Here is a 22503-nt window from a genome sequence, read left to right as displayed (position 1 = left end):
TGGGGTCAGTCAGCTCCGACAGCACGACTCTGGTGGGTGGGTTACTCGCACACTGCCTGCGATAACTCTCCATTCGCACGGTTATCTCAGTTTAGAGTGAGGCTGGCACCAGACGTGCTGTCAGTCTTGCCATATGCATGATAAGTGAGGCTAAGGAAAGGAAAGGTCTACGTGGGGGGGGGGGGTCTGTCAGCATATCCACTGGTATCCCATCATGCCTTTGGTGTCAGAGCTGCCTGCTAAAAGCCTGAGTCTGTAGTGTAGGCAAGCATAATGACAGGGTTCCCGTGAGACGTGCACTGTAAAGGTGCTCTATACTCTGAAAGCACAGGGAGTGGTAGGCTGTGGGGAATAAAGTCCTGCAAAGCCATGCTACAGGCAAGCATGTCCAAAGAGGTTCACCAGAACAGAAGAAGGAAGTAACACAACACAAAACTTGCAGTCCTGGCTGACAGCCAGATTTGAGAACTGGTCAGGGGAGGACTGGAGTCGCGGGGGGGGGGGGGGGGGGAGGCGTGTTCGAACTCAGTGGAACCCGCGGTCACAGGAGGACTGGTGCCGGGGGCGGGGGGGGCGGGGTGTCCGAACTCAGTGGAACCCACAGTCAGAGGAGGACTGGAGTCGGGGGGGCGTGTCCGGCCTCAGTGAAACCCGCGGTCAGGGGACGGCTGAGGTCGAGGGGGTGGGGGCGTGTCCAGCCTCAGCGGGACCCCAGGTCAGGGGAGGACCGGAGTCGGGGGGGTTGCGGGGGGGTTGTGGGGGGGGCGGGACGTCCAGCCTCAGTGGGACCCGCGGTCGTTGGCCACGTCCTGCAGCCGGCGCAGCAGGGCGGTCTGGTTGTCCTGGCACAGCCGCTTGGCGGGCGACTGGCTGCCCTCCTCCAGCACCATGCTGCGCTTCTTGGTGGGCGTCTCTCCCGTGCGGATCATGCTGTTGATCTCCCGCAGGCGCTGAGGGGGGAGAGAGAGAGAGAGAGAGAGAGGAGGGGCTGGTCACGCTTCTCTGCCTTTTCATCAGTAAAAACAGGGCACACATGGTGACATGGCGACCACACGGGGCGACATGGCTCAGGAGGTAAGACCGATTGTCTGGCAGTCGGAGAGTTGCCGGTTCAAACCCCGGCCTGGGCGTGTCGAAGTGTCCTTGAGCAAGACACCTAACCCCTAACTGCTCTGGCGAATGAGAGGCATCAATTGTAAAGCGCTTTGGATAAAAGCGCTATATAAATGCAGTCCATTTACCATTTACACAGTATCTGAAGAGGGTGACTCTAGCTAGCTATATTTTTAGTAACTGTACGCTAGAGCGAGGTACTTGGTCAAGTGTTACAGCAAAAAAGTACCATGATCCTCACTGACTAGGCCAGTAGTCCCCAGTGAGTCCTCAGATGTTATGTGCAACATCACACTACACATAAACAATGGAGACTGCACTGAGGACTGCGGTTAAAGGGACTCACTCACCTTGGACGGACTGGAGCTGATGTAGTAGAAGATCTTGTCCCGGGGAGAGAGGGGGCTGCCGTTCTTGTGAGGGGATATGTAGATGGAGTGATTGTGGGACAGGAGGACCCTGCGTGGGGAGCCCGTCCTCAACGAGGGGTACGGAGATAGGGGCGGGGCCTCCGTCTGCGAAACAAAAATGGAGAACGCCTTATTAGAGAATATCTGGAGTACTGCGCCCAAACACTGTGACCAGACTGGAGGGTGGGACATTCTGGAAGTAAATTATTACATTACATTATATTACAGGCATTTAGCAGATGCTCTTATCCAGAGTGATTTTTTTGTTTGTTTACATAGCATTTACATTACATCTATGTATACAGCTGGATATAAACTGAAGCAATGCCAGTTAAGTACCTGTCTCCTCAACCTTCAAGGTAAGGTATGGTGAAATATTCTACTATAATAATAATAATAATAATAATAATAATAATAATAATAAATCCTGGAGGTTTTCATTTCAATTCTAATTTGGCACACCAAACTACTAAAAAGCAGCTCAGCAAGATCTCTAGCTGTTGAGTGAGGTGTGCTTTGTTAGGGTTGGAGTAAAAGCCTACAGGATGGTAGATCTCCAGGAGCAGGGTTGGTTACCACTGCTGTATAGTACTGTACTTGTGGGTTGTGTGAGAAACAGACCTAACACTTACATTAGAGGCCTTAATGCATGCATGCACACAGATTTGCGCAAGACACCAGTTTTTTGCTCATCGCATCGGTGGCGGACGCATAGCGATGACAGACGCGTGTGGATGAAGGACGCATGTGGGTGACGGACGCGTGTGGATGACAGACGCATAGCGTTCACGGACGCGTGTGGATGATGGACGCACGGCAGGATGGCGGACGCGTGTGGATGACGGACGCGTGTGGATGACAGACGCACGGCAGGATGGCGGACGTGTGTGGATGACGGACGCACGGCAGGATGGCGGACGCGTGTGGATGACGGACGCGTGTGGATGACAGACGCACGGCAGGATGACAGACGTGTGTCGGCGAGGCGCTGTAATAGCGCAGTACTCACGCCCGGGGCCGCGGCGGAGCTGGACGAGTAGCGCAGGGCGAACAGGCGCATCTGCTTGATGTAGATGGTGTTGTAGAAGCGGATGAGGTCGCCCCTCTCCTCGCCGTCCTGCTCGGCGGGCGCCCCCGCCAGATGCGTGGGGGTGGGCGGGGCGCTGCTCGGCTGGGGGGCGGGAAGGGTGCTGCTGGAGCGCATGGGGACCGGGCTGCTGTCTCCGCTCCCTGGGGTGGGGGAGACGGCACTTCAGCAATAGCACTTTAGCACGTTAGCAATTCAGCACGTTAGCACTTTAGCAAGTTAGTACTTTAGCACTTCAGCTTCAGTAACCTTCACTACAGCATAAGGGGCTAAAGCTGCCATCCAATCAACTTCTGTCCTCAGTACTGACACATAAATAAGTGAAAATATTTTTTCTTCACAAACACTGCATATGTTCACTTTGGTGACAGCTGACCTCAACACACTTTTGTGTTTGTCAAGTATGGAAGCAAGAGTTGAATTTCACTGTGAGCAAAGCTCAGGAACAAATGCTGAACCACTCAAAGTCAGAGGACTTTCAAAGTAAGTTACAAGCCTATCTGACCTTAATTGTGTGTATGTATGTGACTCATCTCACCACGCTCTCGGCTGGCTTCGCTGGGAGAGCTCTGTCTCTGTCCAGTCTCACTACTGCCCGAGTGACGCCTCTTCCTCCCAGAGATTAGCACGCTCCTGTAAACCTGAGAGATCAGCACACTCCTGTAAACCTGAGAGATCAGCACACTCCTGTAAACCTGAGAGATCAGCACACTCCTGTAAACCTGAGAGATCAGCACACTCTTGTAAACCTGAAAGATCAGCACAGCACTGTAAACCTGACAGATCAGCACACTCCTGTAAACCTGAGTGATCAGCACACTCCTGTAAACCTGAGAGATCAGCACACTCCTGTAAACTTGAGAGATCAGCACAACACTGTCACACACACTCCTGTAAACCTGGCAGATCAGCACAGCACTGTCACACAGGGCAATTCCATTCCTGTAGACCCAGTGTGTATGTAGGTTTTCACTGTCACCAATTACACTGGCTAATCAGCTGAACATACTTATGCCGGTTTAACCATGGGATTAGAGAAATAATAACACCAAGCATGATGAGAAGCACTCACACTACTGCTGGCCTGAGGCTGGGTCCTGTAGCACTTCATTATGTTCTGAAAGGACTTGTCCTCTTTGGTCACCTGCAGGAGAGACGGACACGTGAGCGCAGTGTTTAAACACGACAAGCTTTCACTGTTGTCACGGATACAAAATTCAAATTCACTCTGGAGACGGAAGGGTTTTACTGGTGTTTATCAGGCAGTTGTTCTGATAAAGCTGAGAGCAGGACGGCGTACATGCCCCCCCCCCGCCCCCCGCCCCCCGCCCCCCCTCACCTTGGCCATGACGTAGATGGCGCACATGAGCAGCTGGTCCAGGTGTCGGTCCAGCATCAGCTCGGTGCAGTGCACCAGCGAGTACTCGAAGCAGGTCCAGATCTTCCTGCGCAGCTCGGCGGAGATGTCCAGCTTGGCGCACAGATCGCGCAGGCGCACGCTGGCCAGGTGGTACACCTGAGGAGGCGCGGGGGGGGAGACGCAGGCCCGTCAGTCACCGTGGAGACCGGCAAGCGGTCCCGAGCGGAACAGGGCTCGCTCACGCAGAGCGTCTTACACAACAGTGTCACTCAAAGCGGTATGGTGTGTAACTGTTATGATGTGGCGACATAGCTCAGGAGGTAAGACCGATTGTCCGGCAGTCGGAGGGTTGCCGGTTCAAACCCCGCCCTGGGCGTGTCGAAGTGTCCTTGAGGAAGACACCTAACCCCCAACTGCTCTGGCGAATGAGAGGCATCAATTGTAAAGCGCTTTGGATAAAAGCGCTATATAAATGCAGTCCATTTACCATTTACCATGTTCATTCAATCTAAAACTGACCAACGAGTCAGCGGTGGGCAGTGCAAAGTTACTGTTCTAGAAGGTATATAATCCACTCGAGATCTAAGAAAGGTACCAGTGTTCAAAGAGAAAAAAAAACCTTGGAGTGTAGACTGGCTAGCAAACTGGCTAGCGAGTAGCCGGGCGGGAGCGGAACAGACGCTCACCTTGCGGAAGAACAGGGAGAGCGACCCGGTTTTCTGAGGCTTGTTGGCGAGCGGGCTCTGAGGCCCCGCCCGCTTGGCCAGCTGCGCGGGGGAGGCGCTGTTCTGGGCGGCCGCCTGAGGGGCGGCGCCGGCGAGCTGCTGCGCGGTCAGCGTCCCGGCCAGGGACTGCGCGGTGAGGGGCTGCAGCGTGCCCGCGCCCTGCCCCGTCACGCTCATCTGCACCGGGATGAAGGTGATGCCCCCGTTCTCGTTCGCGATTCCTGGAAGGGAAACCCGCGCGTTTATAATTAGCCGCCATTCATCTCAGCCAGCAGGCAATCAGATCACGCGGTTCAGGGATTAACCACAGCAGGTCAAAGCCGTAATCTCTATTATCACCCCAGCTTATCTCTGTAACATAATGAGCGCACGCTCTGGGCCTATTATAAGAACAGGACAATGAAATAAATAGAGAACATGCCATGGCCTTTTTTTAAATACAGGCGCCGGTGGCCTCAAAGGCGAACAACGACACCGGCGGTTCAGCCCGTGGTTACTCATTACCTTGCACAGGTATGGTGACCGTCTGCCCGTTGTTGGCGGTGACGGTGGCCGTCGCCATGGTGACCACGGTCTGGCCGGCGGGTATGGCGCTGATGAGGGGGGTCTGGGTCACTCGGACGGGCGCGGCGGGCTCCGCGCCCGCCTCGCCGTCCACGAACAGCCGCCTCCGCGCCGCGCCGCCAGCAGGGGGCGAGCTGTAGCGATCGTGAAGAGTGGCGGGAGAGGCAGACACTGCCGGGGGGGGGGAAGAGACACACATAAATAAATACACAAAAATAAAGAGTACATTTTTGTCATGCTATCCGTAGGCCTTTTTTACTGCTAGCGAGTACAAATGTAGACGGTCTGTATCAGGGCTAGTCGACACAGGACTGCTGAGTGTGCAGACCTTCGTTCTAAACCAGGTACATTAGTCACCTGATTACACCAATCGCTGTCGGCTCTGAAACTACTTAGCCTCCTGACCCAGTTCTGAGAGTGTTAATGGTTTACTGAGTGGCAGAAGCACTGGTCTAGAGCCAGCGTTTAAGGAAAGACAGGAGTCCTGAGTTTTGGGTGAACAGATCATGCAGGAGCCCCTCACGCTCCTCAAGCTGAAGGATGAGAGACGCAGAGCGCAGGCGGCTCTACCTTTGGCGGCTCCAGCGGTGTTCGCGCGGAGCTCGTTCAGACGGCTGGGGGTGAGGGGGGTGCCCCCAGCAGTGCTGTTCCCCTCGGCGCCCTCAAAGTGCTGGGGAGGCATCACCTAAAATGGGTGGATGACCACTTAGCAACAAACGTCAGGAAGTGTTTTTTCCACACAGAGAGCGGCTACTGTGTAGAAAAAAACTGTCCACTAACATGGCGTTGGAGTGCGGACACTACAACTCAAGCAGACCTGTGCTGGGCAGCTAGGAGCCACAGCAGGTCCACTGCCTGGGGTGGTATTACCAATCTAATGCAACTGACAGGCCTACAGAGGCCTGTGGGCATTGTTCCTCTAATGTTTTCAGTACAGTGTGTTCTCTGTGTGATGCACATTTACCATTGTACATCCAGTGTGCTTCTGTATGACATAAGCAGTACTGTATACAGGTCCATAATAGCACATAGACAGGAGACATCATAGGTATCTGAGACAACACAGTAACCTGATCTGCTATAGAAAACACATGACATAGAAAATACAATAGTGAATTTCAAAAGCAACAGGATGACACTTAAGCCTGTAAAACCTATAGACGAGAGCAGAGCCGTCCCATGAATTTAAAAAAATGTACAATTTATAAATTTTTTTTATAAATTTGGAGGCCCTTCTAAAACATTGACACCTTCCGATTCTTCTGCTTGGAAACTTATGTCGAAGGAAGGTGAGAAGGTAGGGCCCTAGGCGATAAGGCAGGGCCCTGGGCCAGAAGGCGGGGTCCTGGGCCAGAAGGCTGGGCTATAGACGCAGTGCCTGATCTGCATAGAGGGACGCTCTGGATGGGAGACACACTGTCAGTGTAAATTGGACAGGCGCGTTCTCCTACCTCCTGACAGGCGGGAACCCGATTCTTGGCCCCTCTGACGCTGTCCCACAGCGGCGAACCCCCCTTCCAGGCCAGGCTCTCCAGAACCTGCTCCTCGATGCGGTTCAGGTGCTTCACCACCTCCCGAAACAGGCCCTCCTCAGCCCGCACCATCACCTCTATCACCTGCAGCACGGCAGAGCTCCCAGGCTTCAGTCTCTCTCCAGCAACGCATACGAGTCCACATTTCTACACCACAACCCAAAACGTTCACTAAAACCATAAACTCGAAAATTCGATTTGGATCCAAACCCCAATGGTTTAAAAAAAAAAAAAAAAGTAAATAAAAACAAAAATAAAAAAATTTAAAAAAGGAAATTTTAACCCAGTGTGAGAAAAGTGTGAAGCCTAAAACTGCACTTATAGCTGCTGAACACCAGGGGGTGACGCTAAGCAAAGAAAAATCATTTTTCAAGGGAAAGTCACTGACTTTGTATTCACGGCAGAACTGTGTCACCGTGTTGACAGTGTTTTGTAGATAAGGTATCACCGGTATCTTCGGGACGGTTTACCTTGTAGAAGTGGTAGGGGGGCAGCTCGAAAATCTCGATAACTCGGGGGAATTCGCCCGGCGGTCGATAAGAGAAGATGACGATCTCCAGACAGCAGGCGAGCAAAGAGCGATGGAACACATCCTTCTCCAAAATCCCCTGCAGAACAGGACTCAGGATTACTCTACGATGGCTGTCACATGACCTCATGCCGTCAGTGCCGTCTGGGGTACAGGATCTACAATGGCTGTCACATGACCTCACGCCGTCAGTGCTGTCTGGCGTATAGTATCTACGATGGCTGTCACATGACCTCACGCTGTCAGTGCTGCCTGGCGTGCAGGATTAAAGCTATGACATCACATGAAACGACGAGAAAGACATTTCAGCCGTCCGTGCATCACTTGGCTTTTTGCTACGCTGATTTTGTTCTGGTAAAAGAAACGTAACAGTAAAATGAGTCTCTCTTCCATGTCTGTACAGCGCGGGGGGTGTGTAGGGGGGGGGCGGGGGGGACTCACTGAGAGATCGCTGTCACCCAGCCTCCTCTTCTCCTGGTTGATGACGGCCTCCAGGGTCTTGTAGTACAGGGCTTCAGCCAGGCGGAAATACTTCACTCCGATATCTACACGGATGGAAGAAGGGCATAATCTCAAAAGACATATATATGTACCACAAACGCACAGTATATGGCTTTACCACAATTATCAGAATCATTTTCCCACTTCAGTGTAAAACATATATAGATGATTAATGGGCGGAACTGAGCCTACCTTTGGCCAGGCTGTTGTTCTCCTCTTTGTTTGACTCGTAGTGCTGGCAGAAGGTCTCGGACATGTCTCTGAGTCGGTTAGAGATGGCCTCGCTGGGGTCCCTGGCACAGGCCCTAACCCACAGACACAAGCAGCAGCGTTACTGGGATACACTGGGGCTAAGCACCCACGATGCACCTCGGCTCTGAAAACCCTCCAGCCGATGTTTCCCTCAAACATTTCGCAATACCCAATTATACAAGCGATTTACAAACAGGGCAACAGGATAAAGCGGGGCTCTAACTGCAGGCCTGTTTCACAAATTATGAAGTTGCTGCACGTGATTAACTGCAGCAAGATAATCCCAAATCTGGAACACGGACTGAAGTAAAAAAGATCTGTTCTGGGTTTTACTCAGCGCACGTATCCATAGCATACAGTTAACCGTAGTATACTTCAGTGTACTACATTTCAAATGCAGGAAATAAACTTTCCAAAAAAAACAAAAAAAAAAAAAAACGGAATTGTTGCCAGGCTAACGGCCCTTTCTTTGCCTCTGTGTGAATGCTACTGCTGTGTGCCTCCCCTCAGCAGCTGGTACAGAAGCCTGTAACAGCCAAAAAGCCCGACGGGCGCTTCGCCGTGCGCTTTGCCATGCGCTTGGCCGTGTGCTGACCTGAGTGTGCCGGCCAGCTTGTCGCTGGGCCCATGCTTCAGCCCCGTCAGCAGGCTGTGCAGACGGCCCACGCTCTGCATCGCCATGGAGACCGGCGTCCCCACGCCGCCGCCGCCGCCGCCGTCCTGGACGTACTTGCGGCCGGTCAGAGGAGTGGAGACTCTGAGGGCCGAGGCCTGGAGGACACCGGGAGGGGAGGGGGCAGAGGTCATGTGACACGCTGTCTCTGATTACCACAAGACCAGGTTTATAAACAGCAGGACTGAATTCTAGTCTTCCTGCCTTTTACCTCATGCAAAGCAGTTCTGTGCATTTAGCATAAGCTCAGATATACAAACCTGTCAGGGACAGGCGTGTTTTGGTATTGTTAAAGGTTGGCAAGTTAAAATGCATGCGTATGTGTGCGTGCGTGTGTGTCTCAGACAGACTCTTACAGTCTGGGAGCTGTGCAGGCTGTGTTTATGAGTGTCTTACAGTCTGGGAGCTGTGCAGGCTGTGTTTATGAGTGTCTTACAGTCTGGGAGCTGTGCAGGCTGTGTTTATGTGTGTCTTACAGTCTGGGAGCTGTGCAGGCTGTGTTTATGTGTGTCTTACAGTCTGGGAGCTGTGCAGGCTGTGTTTATGAGTGTCTTACAGTCTGGGAGCTGTGCAGGCTGTGTTTATGAGTGTCTTACAGTCTGGGAGCTGTGCAGGTTGTGTGTTGGGCGCTCCCTGTTCTCCGTGCCCACAGCGCAGTAGCAGGCCCCTGGCGTCCCGATGTCCTCATTGGCTCCGTCCCCCAGGAAGATCCTCTCATCCAGACTGCCTGTGGACAGCACGTGCTCCTCGTACACCCGGCCTATGGATGTGCTGCACACACACATACACACACACACACACACACACACACACACACACACACACACACACACACACACACACACACACACATATAGAGACACAGTGAGGACTCAACTACATGGATGCAGTACACAGCTCAGAGTAGCATAAAGAGAGAGTCAACATTAACTGCTACAGAACAGTACTTCACACAGCCATTGACCCTAGCTGAAGTATACGGTACAAAGTGAAAATATGCATGTCTAAAAAGCACAATTATTATATGTTTCCCCAATTATTATTGGATAACATGTCTGAATAATCGATACTAAAATATCAGAGATATGCAGTTGTTCATCAAATTCATGTGCCCTATCTAGTTAGAAAATATGGACACACAGTGTCATTAACGTGAATCACCACTCTTACACAGCACCCCTGAATTTCAGCTATTTGAGTGCTAATAGCTCCCCCTGGTGAGAATCTTCAGCCTGTTAAACATGTGTGAGTGAGTGAGTGAGTGAGTGAGTTACAAGCCAGGTCCATGAGATACTTTGCATCTAAAAATCAGCCAAGAAGAAAAGTTTTATATCTTACTTATACTTTATCAGTTGCAAATGAGTCACTAAATAATTGCATTCATTTCGGGAAAATTGATAAAATGTTTTTTTTTGTATTTCTTTTTTAAGCAGGCACTCTGACACACACATGCACACACACACACAGACACGGCCAGGCACGTGCATACACACACACATACACACACACACACAGGGAACTGAGGGTTTTGGTCTGCACAGCAGGGCTTAACATGATTCATACTTACAAACTGTCGCCAAAATTAGCAGGATCCAAGAAGCCAGACAGGGTTTCCTCTTTCCCCTTGAGAATCTGTGAAGAGCACACAGGTATTTCCATTGGGGGAAAAAGAAAGAAAACAGACAGAGAAAAGCTGTGGTCTCAGGGCTGAACTGGGGTTGCCAGATGACTGGTTTTTCATCCAGAATGTCTGGTTTTCAAATGATTTGTACACGTCTGGCTTGTGGTCCTGACTCTGGTTTATAATGTCCGATCTGAGTAATTGTTTGAAAATATTGACCTTTCCTTTGTAATAAATTCACATCTCAACCACCCCCCAGACTGGTATCTGTCGTGATAGCTTCTCCTCCCCACACCTCCCGGTCCGCAAAAGGTTTCGATAGCCATAGCAAGCACAACCACGCCCCCCCCCCCCCCCCCCCAAACCCAAGGTTTGTGATTAAGCTTCTGGCTGAGCATGCTGTCCGGTTTCAACAGTTTCTAAATCTGGCTAAATACCAAGACAGAGGACAGACTGCATTAAGGAAAATGGCACTGGAAAGTTAGGGGTGTACTGGATTTATTAGAGAGTACTTACTGATATAATGTTGCATACGCACAGCAGTATAGCTTATTTCATAAAACAATAACATATTTCATAAGTGGAATAGCCATCAAATCCCTGCTGCACTGATCCAAGTTTAGTTTAGTGACGCTCTTGTCCATCCCTCAAAGCTCTCCCCCGGATCAGTATGACGTCTATTCTACAGCACCTCTGATATAGATCCATAGTAAAGAGCTTTGCTCCCGGTCTTAAACATTCCCCTTATTAAAGATTCTGCATCCAGTACAGATTCATTACATTACATTATATTACAGGCATTTAGCAGAAACTCTTATCCAGAGCTACTTACACAACTTTTACATTCAGCATTTACATTGTATCCATTTACACAGCTTGATATAAATACTGAAGCAATGCAGGTTAAGTACCTTGCTCAAGGGCACCCACCCAGGACTCGAACCTATGACCTTTCGGTTACAAGCCCAGTTCCTTACCCACTGTGCTACACTGCTGCCCCTAATTCCCGGTCAGTCCCCAGTCACGCCCCAGTCAGGCCCCGGTCAGGCCCCAGTCACACCCCGGTCAGGCCCCAGTCAGGCCCCGGTCAGGCCCCGGTCAGGCCCCGGTCAGGCCCCAGTCAGCTCCCCGGTCAGGCCCCAGTCAGGCCCCGGTCAGGCCCCAGTCAGGCCCCGGTCAGGCCCCGGTCAGGCCCCAGTCAGGCCCCGGTCAGGCCGGACCCACCTTCTTATCCAGGAGCTTCTTGATGAAGGGCTTCCAGAAGTGCTCCTTCACGCCCTTGGCCTCCAGCACCAGGCCGTCGTGCAGCCCACACAGCTTCTCAATGGAGCACAGCGGGCCCGGGCCGGGCTTGAAGTCCTTACTGCCAAAGTCCTCCGGAAGACCTGCGCACACAAACACACACGCGCACGTGAGGTCACAAACTCCACACACACACATGTGCAGAGACACACACACACGCACACACACACACACGCGCATGTGAGGTCACAAACCCACACACACACATGTGCAGAGACACACACACACGCACACACACACACACAAACACACACACACACGCACACACACACATGTGCAGAGACACACACACACGCGCGCATGTGAGGTCACAAAATCCACACACACACATGTGCAGAGACACACACACACACACATACACACACACACGCACACACACACACGCGCATGTGAGGTCACAAACTCCACACACACACACGTGCAGAGACACACATACACACACACACACACATACACATACACACAAAAGTGCAGAAACCCACACACACGCACATGTGCAGACCCACACACACATAGACACACACATACACACACACACACACGTGCATGTGAGGTCACAAACTCCACACACACACACGTGCAGAGACACCCACACATGCACACACACACACACACACACATGGGAGGTCACAAAACCCACACACATGCACATGTGCAGACACAAACCCACACACACATGTGCAGGCACCCACACACACGTACACACGCACACAGACACACACACAAAGGTGCAGAAGCATGTGCAGACACAAACCCACACACACATGTGCAGAGACACACACACATGCACACACACACACATACACACAAAAGTGCAGAAACCCACACACACGCACATGTGCAGACACAAAACCCACATGCACATGTGCAGACCCACACACACATACACTCGCATGTGCAGACACAAACCCACACTCAAGTGCAGAGACCCACCCACACACACATGTGCAGATACAAACCCACACACACGTGCACACACACAGAAGCAAAAATAAAGACACATAAAACATTAGCAAGTTACACCATGATCTCAAGTAAACCAGCATCTCACAGACACATATTGTGTAGTATTAATAATTGTCCTAGCCTGTTCCATGCATTTTCTGCTCGAGTGCATGTGTGCTTTTGTGTGTACGTGAGAGCACCTGTGCATGTATTTTTAGATCACCTCACTTTAGTGTACTAGACTCAGATTGCATGTTGTTGAAGAGCATGCCCAGTTATAAATAGTACACTTACCTACATTTAAGGAAGTGTGCGTGGAGGATAGAATGTGCAACACTTTCTTTGTGTCCCTCAGTCTTATCTCTCTCTCTCCCCCTCTCTCCCCCTCTCTCTCTCCCTCCCTCCCTCCCTCCCTCTCTCCCGCTCTCTCTCTCTGTCTGTCTCTAGTGTTCATAGAGCTCAAGCAGCAGCTCAAACTCTGCTGACTCAGTGGAAAGTTTTTTCCCCCCCTCCTCTGGTCTAATTATTTGCACATGTCCTCTTTATCAGGCCAGGTTCCCATCCGCCTGCCTCCCCGTGGTCTGAGGGAGACAGAGAAAGAGACACAGACGCCCCCTGTCCCTCGTCCCCACCCCCACCCCCACGCCATAACTGATTCAGTACCTCCTCCACATACAGGCAGGGCAGGAATCTAACTTCTGCCCACAGTGGCTGGGGCATCCTGAAATTTACCACCCAATTTCACAGTTTTACCAGACACCTGAATAATCAGAGTAGAACAGGACCTCCAAGTGATGGGGGGGTCACCTGCCTAAGTGGCTGGTAGACTGGACAAACTCACCAGCCTCAGATAAAACTTCAGCAGCACTTGGCTGGTGGCTGGTTTCACATCTCCCACCCTGCCTACAGGCCCAGTCAGCAGTGAACGCACAATGACTGGCAGAGGAGGTGCCAGAGGAGGGCCATAGGAGGGCCAGAGGAGGTGCCAGAGGAGGGCCAGAGGAGGTGCCAGAGGAGGGCCAGAGGAGGTGCCAGAGGAGGGCCAGAGGAGGGCCACAGGAGGGCCAGAGGAGGTGCCAGAGGAGGCGCTCTACCTTTAAAGGTGGGGTTGAGCAGCTCCTTGCGGGCGGAGCAGAGCAGGGCGTTGCAGTAGACCAGGTCCAGGGCGCAGAGCAGCAGGTGGTACGAGTTCACCAGGTCATCGCTGATCATCGGGAAGTTCCCTGGAACAGAGACAGAGGCTGAGGAAGGGCGGGCTGGAGCTGAGCCTTAAACCCAATCTGTCCCGGTGCCAGCGTCCTCCCTCCCATCCCATAGTGTACACAAACACCCCCCTCCCCCCCCCCCCATCAACCCCATCTGAGCTCACAGCTAATACTGTACATACCCCCCCTCCCCCTCCTTGCCCCCTGACCCCCACCCCCACAGCACCAGCCAGGCAATACCGTACACCCCCACCCCCAACCCCAAAGCACCAGCCGGACAAATCAAGCACATGGACAAAACAAAACAAATCAAACCAGGCAAAGAGTTCCGCATGACTGAAAAAGTTTAAGGCATGACAAATAAATAAAGAAAGAAATAAATAAAATCTTAAAGAGTCTGGGCACAGTGTTTCATTTTGTCTGTTCCAGCTCTGTCAGGTCCAAGAGAGAGGAACCCGTACGCTGTGTCCCTGGGCCCTGCAGGCACAGATAGAGTTACTAATTATATGGCCAGAATACAGGAATCAAGCTCTCCACCTCCCTCTCCACAGCGTTTTTAAAGGGGCGCTGGCCAGGGCCCAAGCACTCCCTGTAGAACAGGCAGACAGACAGACAGGCAGACAGACAGACCCTCGCACTGGAGCCAGAACTTCTTAAGCCCAGGAGAGCACAGGGCTCGTTTATATACTGCACACAGAATCAAACAAACGTCCTCGTCTTTCGGGACTGCCCGTGTAGTGAACCCTACCACAGAAAAGCTGCGTCGCATAATTACTGTTTACAAAACAGCGCAGTGTGTTTTTTTTAAACTTCCTCCTGACACGCCTGCATTGTGCACAGTTATGCTCATCCCTGTGCTTAACTGCTTTTCGCTTTGACTTTCCTCCCTACGCCCGGGCTGGCTCAGACCTGAGTTTCTTCCTCAGCCCCACTAGTGAGCACAGAGCACACTGAACACACAGGACGAGTTTGCACAGAGCACACAGGTTGGGTTTGCACAGAGCACACAGGATGGGTTTGCACAGAGCACACAGGGTGAGTTTGCACAGAGAACACAGGGTGAGTTCACACACACAGAGCACACAGGATGATTTTGCACAGAGCACACAGGGTGAGTTCACACACACAGAGCACACAGGATGATTTTGCACAGAGCACACAGGGTGAGTTTGCACAGAGAACACAGGGTGAGTTTCCACAGAGAACACAGGGTGAGATTGCACAGAGCACACAGGATGGGTTTGCACAGAGCACACAGGATGATTTTGCACAGAGAACACAGAATGAGTTTGCAGACACAGAGTACACAGGGTGAGTTTGCACAGAGCACACAGGGTGAGTTCACACACACAGAGCACACAGGGTGAGTTCAAGGACACAGCACACAGGGTGAGTTTGCACAGAGCACACAGGGTGAGTTTGCACAGAGCACTCAGGATGAGTTTGCACAGAGCACACAGGATGATTTTGCACAGAGAACACAGAATGAGTTCACACCCACAACACACAGGGTGAATTCACACACACAGAGCACACAGGGTGAATTTTCACAGAGCATACAGGATGAGTTCACACACACACAGCACACAGGGTGAGTTCAAGGACACACAGCACACAGGGTGAGTTCAAGGACACAGAGCACACAGGATGGGTTTGCACAGAGCACACAGGGTGAGTTTGCACAGAGCACACATGATGAGTTTGCACAGAGCACACAGGATGAGTTTGCACAGAGAACACAGGGTGAGATTGCACAGAGCACACAGGGTGAGATTGCACAGAGCACACAGGGTGAGATTGCACAGAGCACACAGGGTGAGTTAGCACAGAGCACACAGGGTGAGTTTGCACAGAGCACACAGGGTGAGTTAGCATAGAGCACACAGGGTGAGTCTGCACAGAGCACACAGGATGTGAGCGAGCACTTGAACGGTGGCGTTGCATTTCGATGTCCCCGTTCTCAGGGGGCGAGCTCCTTCCTGCCGCGATCACGTGACGCTGCGCTACAGCCCTGTCTCTTATCAGCACGCAGCACAGCACGCTCTCTGGAAACACAGGCTGTGATGTGTCACGCCGGGTCTTCTCACAGGGGCAAACCCACACAGAGCCACTCAGTACCCAGCCAGCACCACGCTGCTTCTCACACAACAGAGATGCAATGCCATCCATATTCTATCCTGGACATCATTACAGGCATTCAGCAGACACTCTTATCCAGAGCGACTTACACAACTTCTTACATAGAATTTACACTGCATCCATTTATACAGCTGGATGCATACTGAAGCAGTGCAGGTTGAGTACCTTTGCTCAAGGGTACAACGGCAGTGTCCTACCCGGGAATCGAACCTGTGACCTTTATTTTACAAGACCAGTTCCTTACCCATTATACCACACTGCCACATGAATATCTGTGTTGAATATCTGTGTTATCTAGAACTGAATATCTGTGTTATCTAGTGACAAGTCGCTCTGGATAAGAGGGTCTGCAGAAAACCTGTAATGTAATGTAGTATAATCACTCTGCATAATAAGTGATGCATATCAGCCATCTTATATAATACACACAGATGAATTAGCAACCAACCTTGTAGTAACGAAAAACTTGCTCACCTATCCCAAAAAGTCAGAGATGAAGTCAAGATCCTGCACAATAAACTCTGAAGCACATCACCAGAAAAAACCCCCTGTACAACAGAAGTGGCAAAAACTTTTCCAGTACTTTCTACTAACATTTAGCAATCGAATATACTGCAGAGAAACACCAGGAAAAGCACAATGCAATGCATACCTGGTTAAAGTCACCTTGCACTCATTATTTTCCATTGATTCTCAAAAAGAAAAAACGAAACAAAAGAAAAAAAAGGAGTTGTCAGAGAGGAGAAAACGAGCAGAAGAAGAGTGTCTGTGCAGGACAGGGGCAGCCCACTGCAGACAGAGCGCAGGGTGAGAGAGCAGGGAGGAAGCTGAAGCCTATTGGCCGGCACAGAGCAAGCCCTCTGTCAGGCAAGCCCTGACTTGTCATCAGCGCGTGGTTGCTAAGATAAGAGCTGTCTGTGGGCTGGGACACACGGATAGGACAAGCACGGGCATGCAGAGAGGGACCCAGAGCGCCCTCTGGAGGCGAGTTTGATGACTGGCTCAGCAATCCCCAACTGTAATTTGAAATGGGCACAAATTAGCCTGCACTGACAAATTCAGACAACTGGGGAGAACGCCAAAAAAACAAAACTGTTTCAAGAACAACAGCACAATGGAAACTCTGTTAAATGATGTGCGACCCATCGCAATGGTGCTTATGAGTGGCTATCTCCAGATATTGGACACCAGAATATATTTTTAAAACAACACACCATCAAGAAAAATCTCACTCCAGGAGAAGTCCATGATGCACATACATGATGGTAAACTCTAACAAAACTGCTACTTGAAATCATTTTTCCTGCACACATTGAACCTCAATCCGAAAAATAACAATCTCAACATGGCACTCGTATTGCAGAGGAAAATCAAGTTCGGCAAAACAAAAATCCACCGATGAATGATCATTTATTATTATTGCTGCCGACAGCACATCTCTTTAGAGGCTTTAGGTTACCTTCCACAGAAGCAGGAACAGAGGTTTGTGTAAAGATCCTGTCATGCAGAAGGGCCTCATACAGAGAGACTACGGTAAATCAATGCACGCATTAAAAAAAAAAATTTAAAAAAAGCTGCCAAATCCACTGGCGTCTCCAGACAACTGCAGGCTCCAGCTGACGCTGACAAGCCCGAGCAAGTCCCTGAATGGCCAGGCTTTAAGCACCAGGCATGCGGCCGGCCCCCTGTGCCCCTTCTCCGTCTGAAAGAGGGCAGAGCTTCCCCCATTGCTCTGCTAGCTAGAGGAACGGCCCCCCATTAACAACTGCCACAAAGGAGCCCTCACCCCTGCAATTAAGCCCCCGGGAGCAGGAGCTATTCCCCCCTCCCCCACCGCCCACGGTCAGGGCAGCCTCTGACACGGTAAGCCCCGCCTCCTGTAAGCCCCGCCTCCCCACTGAGGAGGACGAGCGTCCAATAGCCTCTCTCTCTCTCTCCAGCCGTTCTGCCTGCGGAGAGGACATCACTACGCACTGGCTGCCCTACAACTGAAGGCCTGAGGCCCAGTATCGTAACAATGGCCTGTTTACACACAAACACGGCAACAGCCAATTAACAACAAACTGTTGTATATACCCCTTTCAAAAACACAGCAATTGGTCATGTTATTATTGTAATCATTCTTTAATGATTTTTTTTTGCTAATGTGCCAAAAATAGCAAAGCCTAACAAGTTCTACTCTTTAAATTGCTTCGTTTTTTTGTTGTATGGCATATCATACCAAACCTAATTAAAATAATCTCTGATGAAGAACAACTATCTAAATTTTCTGTAATTTTGTGAATACTGGGAATAATAAATCTTTCTCTTGGTTACCACCTGAGTATATTTTAGTTTTGATGGGCTTAGTTATTTAGTTATTCCGGTTTTTATCAAAAAAGGCTACTAGGAACCTCACCAAAGTATATACTTGAGCACAGACTCAGCTGGACTCACCTTTGGCATGGACGAAAAGGATCCAGCAGAAGTTGAAGAGCTCTGCGACAGTGCAGGGATGACGTCTGAGAGACAGGTAGGTGGCAGAGGGAACAGGTGTGACAGGTAAACATTTCAGCACCAACAGGCAGGCGGCTGCACTACAATTTAAATTATGTGATACATACAGAAAACACCAACAGTAACAATACACAAAGCAATTCGCAAGTAAGCAGATTGTGCACACAAACACCGAAATGTTCCCCCATATAGTCAAGAGTCTCTCAGATCTCATTACTGTATCTGAATAGTTCAGTAGAAATGGGTATCCATTTAATAATATGGGAATATATTAAAAGCCATTTGCCATTTTTTTCCAACACTGAATGATAAAAAATTGTGTCTCATTGCAACGGTTGCTCTCGTTTTTAAACGTGATGTGGCTCCACTGACCACCGATATACAGTATATTCAAATGACACGTCTAACTAGATGTTGGAGGTCTCCACGCTAGCTCTGTAAGTCACATGACAGAAACCTTAGCTAATTCGCCACATAAGACTCCTAAACAAACGTCAATACCACCCCAGCCACCAGCCACCCGCCCCGCTACCTCGGGACCGAAAGGCGCCGGGGAGGAACGTACCGCTGTTTCCGGCTCCTGTGCGCCCGGGGCGGGTCGTCGGACGGCGGCCGGAAGATGTCGCGGAAGATGGGGACGTACTTCTTGAAGATGACCGCCGTCACGGTGAAGTTGCGCTCCAGCTTCTCGGTGCGCTGGCGGAAGTCCGGCGGCAGGTCGGCCATGTCCTGCCACTTCCGCATCTTTCTGAAGAACTCGATCAGGCTGGTGAGGGCGGGGGGACAGGCAGGATGCCAGGGTGAAGGGAGCCTGGCACGCTTACAATGGGGCACCAAGACGCCCGATTTCTACAGAAACCTCAAACCTGACTGACTGACTGGCTAACAGTAATTTGGGCCTAGTATTTCATTCAGATTCTGCAACTAGAGGCCCTTGGACAGCTGACAAGTCAAAAGAATGCTACGGAGGTAAGAAGGGGAGTGTGGAAGTTTCATTTTTTGGGGGGTAATCATCTCTATCACACTGCAGTTGGCCTGAACAGAAGCTGGAAAGTTCTGTAATATCTGTAATGCTCAGTTACCTGGGATCAAAGCTCCAAATTAGTCCCAGTGATTCTGTAACAGCGTCAGATTCACTCAGATCTTAAGGTCAGCTTGAGGTTCGCACAATGTCATGCCCGCCTTTATCCTTTATCAGCGTCTTTTGATCCTCAGTTTTCAAAGAGCGAATATACATTTAAATAAACACTCTAATACAGGGAGCCCCAATCATAGGTTTAAAAAATTACATATTTTTCTTTTTGAAAAAGAAAAAAAAAAAAAGTTTGATATTTTGAAATATTTTCAGTATGTCCCCAAATCTGCACATAGTCACCGCATATCAAGCCTGATCAGGGACCCCCTACAGTACCTCCAAAGACACCCAGGGAATGCGCAGACGCACCCTGTTGAAACCCCCCAGGCTCTGAAACATCACACAGCAGCTCACTGACCTCTGCTCTGAGCAGCGCAGGATCCGGGTCAGGGACACGTAGTTGCCCTCGGCCGTCCCCTTGCCCACGGTGGGAACTGACGTCCTGCAGGCGACATACAGAGCGCAGGCCAACCAATGCAGTTCACTGCCCTGCCGAGGGGGGGGGGGGGGGGGGGAGAGAGGAAGCAAGAGAGAGTGGGGGGGGGGGGGAGAGAGAGAGAGAGAGAGCAACAAAGAGGGGAGAGAGAGAGAGAGAGTAGGGAAGTCTGACTTAGATTGGACTGGACAGACATAATTAAGATGACTTAATATCATCTCTGATTTATACGTCATAGAAATAACCCATCAACGTAAGATTCATTCATATTCATTTAATTTGCTATTTCAGTTAATACATCTCCATAAATCATGCTATTTCATTATAACCTGTCAGCATGTAAATCTATGGATTGAATGGGGTAACATGCAAAGACCCCAAAACACGGCACACTGCCTTCTGGGTGATGCCCCAGCAGAGACACTCGTCATAGGTGCTATGATGCCCCTTGATCCAGAATCAAATTCTGACCATGCCAGGATTTCTGCAAGCAGCAGATAGGCTAACTGCATATCAGGCTTTGCACAGGTAAGGAGGGTTTCAGTAAGCAGGATATCCCAGCTTCATTCTTGGGTCTATTTGACAGCCTGCAAGCGCGAGTTGCGTACAAAAGGTAGCCCTCCGGGGCAACCACTGATGTGCAGCAGAGAGAAAGAAGCATCCGCCAGCTGCACGCGCTTCCAGTGGGACCGGCATGCTAATTTACGCTCCTCAGAGTACGCTACGTTACAGCCATTGGACTTGTTTTCTGAAAAGACTAAGCGTTACAATTTATAAAGATGAGAATAACATTTATGAAGATATGAAGACAAAATAAAATGCTGTTATAAAACAAGCATAATTCCTGCAACGATTTTTGACTTACGCACTTTTACTGCGTATACGAAAAATACATCAATTTCTATATCAGGCCTGGGCCAAATTGCATGTTATTACATTTGTCTGAATAACAGGCCGGGGTCATGTTATGAATCAAGCCAGAAAAAAGGAGGGTTTAATGCAGTACATTTGACTTCAAATCAGGATGTTGTAAAATAAGGGTTTTAGTTTTGTATAAAATAAGTCCTTTATCGTTATTACTATTCTGTAGCATACGACAACTGATGTCCAGGCTGTTAACACTTTTACCATACCCAAACGTGTATCTTCGCACTTTCAGATGCAATAGTGATTGCCTTCAATCTTTAGTGCTTGCCAATAAATGGCCTACCATATTTATGTCTTACTACTTTAGAATTGGACTGTGATGGCCTTTACACATCCACAAAACTGCACATATATTTGCGAACCTTATTTATTTATAACCTTTTTTGTCGTAATCACATGTCAGTAAAGGTAAAAGTGCACGTTAGGAGGACAAGCTCAAGCCGCTTCCAAGCCAGAAGGCCGACCCCTCCCCCTTTCCTGTGTCAACGCAAATACGAAGGAAATTACCTGGAAATGCGTTCGTATATACGTTTTTGTTGACCATAACGCTCCTAAGTATAAATTAAAAGAGGTAGACGACGCGGCTACTCGCGTATTACGAAAGCCAATCTGTTAACATCGATGAATACGAAAACGTGTAAACGTATCGATACTTCTCTTACCTCTAAAGTGTAGTTTTTGTTAATATTTTCATAATTCTTCCAGGCATCATTGCTCGCCTCCTCGTCCATATTCAAAGCCCGGCAGAGCTCTTCAAACCCCTGTCTGGTTTTGTGCAAGGTCTCTTCCTCTTCGTTCATTTTTTAAACGTATACACACGGTGCTAAGACTAGACAAAATATAGACTTACGAGTAATACTTCACAATGCATATACGAATGAACAACTGCAGCATAAAAACAGCAGAAAACACTCTGCTTAAATGTACCATTAACTAAATGGAATCCCAATCATTGTTTTCGTACAGTACGATAAAGCTAGGCAGTTTTGTACAGTGTAGCCATTTAAATGTCCTTTGAGTGACAGCTGCTGCCTTGTGGCGCAGACTTACGCTAGGTGCTTACGAACACTACAGTAAGACGACGATTACGTACTTATTTTCGCGTAACTGGGTTGGTAAAAACAACTTACGTTGAGACAATCGCCCGCCCACAGAAAAAAAGCGTTCTAGACCAGGAATGGACAACTGGCATGCCATTCAAGGCAAACTCAAACTGAAGCTTCCTGTACCGTAGATGTCGTCACAGATGCTCTAATTCACTAAAAGATATGTGACTCTCCGGTCAGCCACAAGGGGGAAAAAGATCAAATAGAGAGAATTTCTAAATCGTACAGTTTTGCGGATATTCCCATTTAAAGTGGCGTTTTAAATGCAACCTCGACAGAATAAAATACGATTAATTTACGAAATAGTATTTACCAGGATCCACTTGGGGATTTATGTGTACAACGACAATGATACAAGTAAAACGAATTATTTGGCTGATTACCATACACCGAGGTTCATCTACGGATGGAAATTAACTACATTTGAATAAATTGTTCACTTTGC

General features: G+C 49.7%; 1 protein-coding gene across 3 annotated transcripts; it reads right to left on the bottom strand.

Annotated features, from left to right (window-relative positions):
* Positions 1-614: 614 nt before the first annotated feature.
* On the bottom strand, positions 615-22009 carry rbl2 (retinoblastoma-like 2 (p130)). 3 transcript variants are annotated; one of them, XM_035396777.1, is made up of 23 exons: positions 21615-22009; positions 19948-20078; positions 19020-19220; positions 18395-18459; positions 13709-13837; positions 11592-11752; positions 10314-10378; positions 9343-9517; positions 8669-8844; positions 8014-8126; positions 7762-7865; positions 7262-7399; positions 6711-6875; positions 5830-5944; positions 5200-5430; positions 4657-4916; positions 3950-4126; positions 3683-3754; positions 3149-3251; positions 2533-2753; positions 1464-1628; positions 779-950; positions 615-699 (listed from the first exon to the last, which is right to left on the bottom strand). In XM_035396777.1, the coding sequence occupies exons 1-22, from the start codon at positions 21750-21752 to the stop codon at positions 780-782; spliced, it is 3276 nt and encodes a 1091-aa protein (XP_035252668.1). In that variant the 5' UTR covers positions 21753-22009; the 3' UTR covers positions 615-699; position 779. The 3 variants fall into 3 exon arrangements, with proteins under 3 accessions (XP_035252668.1, XP_035252667.1, XP_035252669.1); XM_035396776.1 differs by lacking the exon at positions 615-699 and having other exon boundaries at positions 744-950; XM_035396778.1 differs by lacking the exons at positions 615-699; positions 18395-18459; positions 19020-19220; positions 19948-20078; positions 21615-22009 and adding an exon at positions 16611-16970 and having other exon boundaries at positions 744-950.
* Between the last annotated feature and the right edge of the window lie 494 nt (positions 22010-22503).

The sequence above is a fragment of the Anguilla anguilla genome, chromosome 16 (assembly GCF_013347855.1).
Source record: "Anguilla anguilla isolate fAngAng1 chromosome 16, fAngAng1.pri, whole genome shotgun sequence".
Lineage (NCBI taxonomy): Eukaryota > Metazoa > Chordata > Actinopteri > Anguilliformes > Anguillidae > Anguilla > Anguilla anguilla.
The sequence above is the reverse complement of the archived record's forward strand: the minus strand, read 5'-3'. Positions and strand labels throughout refer to the sequence as shown.

What these genes read in the sequence shown, in the direction of transcription:
- rbl2 (XM_035396777.1), bottom strand. Translation starts at nt 21,752, where the DNA reads ATGAACGAAGAGGAAGAGACCTTGCACAAAACCAGACAGGGGTTTGAA. An exon ending in GCTAATTTTGGCGACAGTTT is followed by an intron (nt 9,518 to 10,313) that starts GTAAGTATGAAT and finishes GTGTGTGTGCAG; the next exon opens with CACATCCATAGGCCGGGTGT. An exon ending in GAACAACAGCCTGGCCAAAG is followed by an intron (nt 7,866 to 8,013) that starts GTAGGCTCAGTT and finishes CCATCCGTGTAG; the next exon opens with ATATCGGAGTGAAGTATTTC.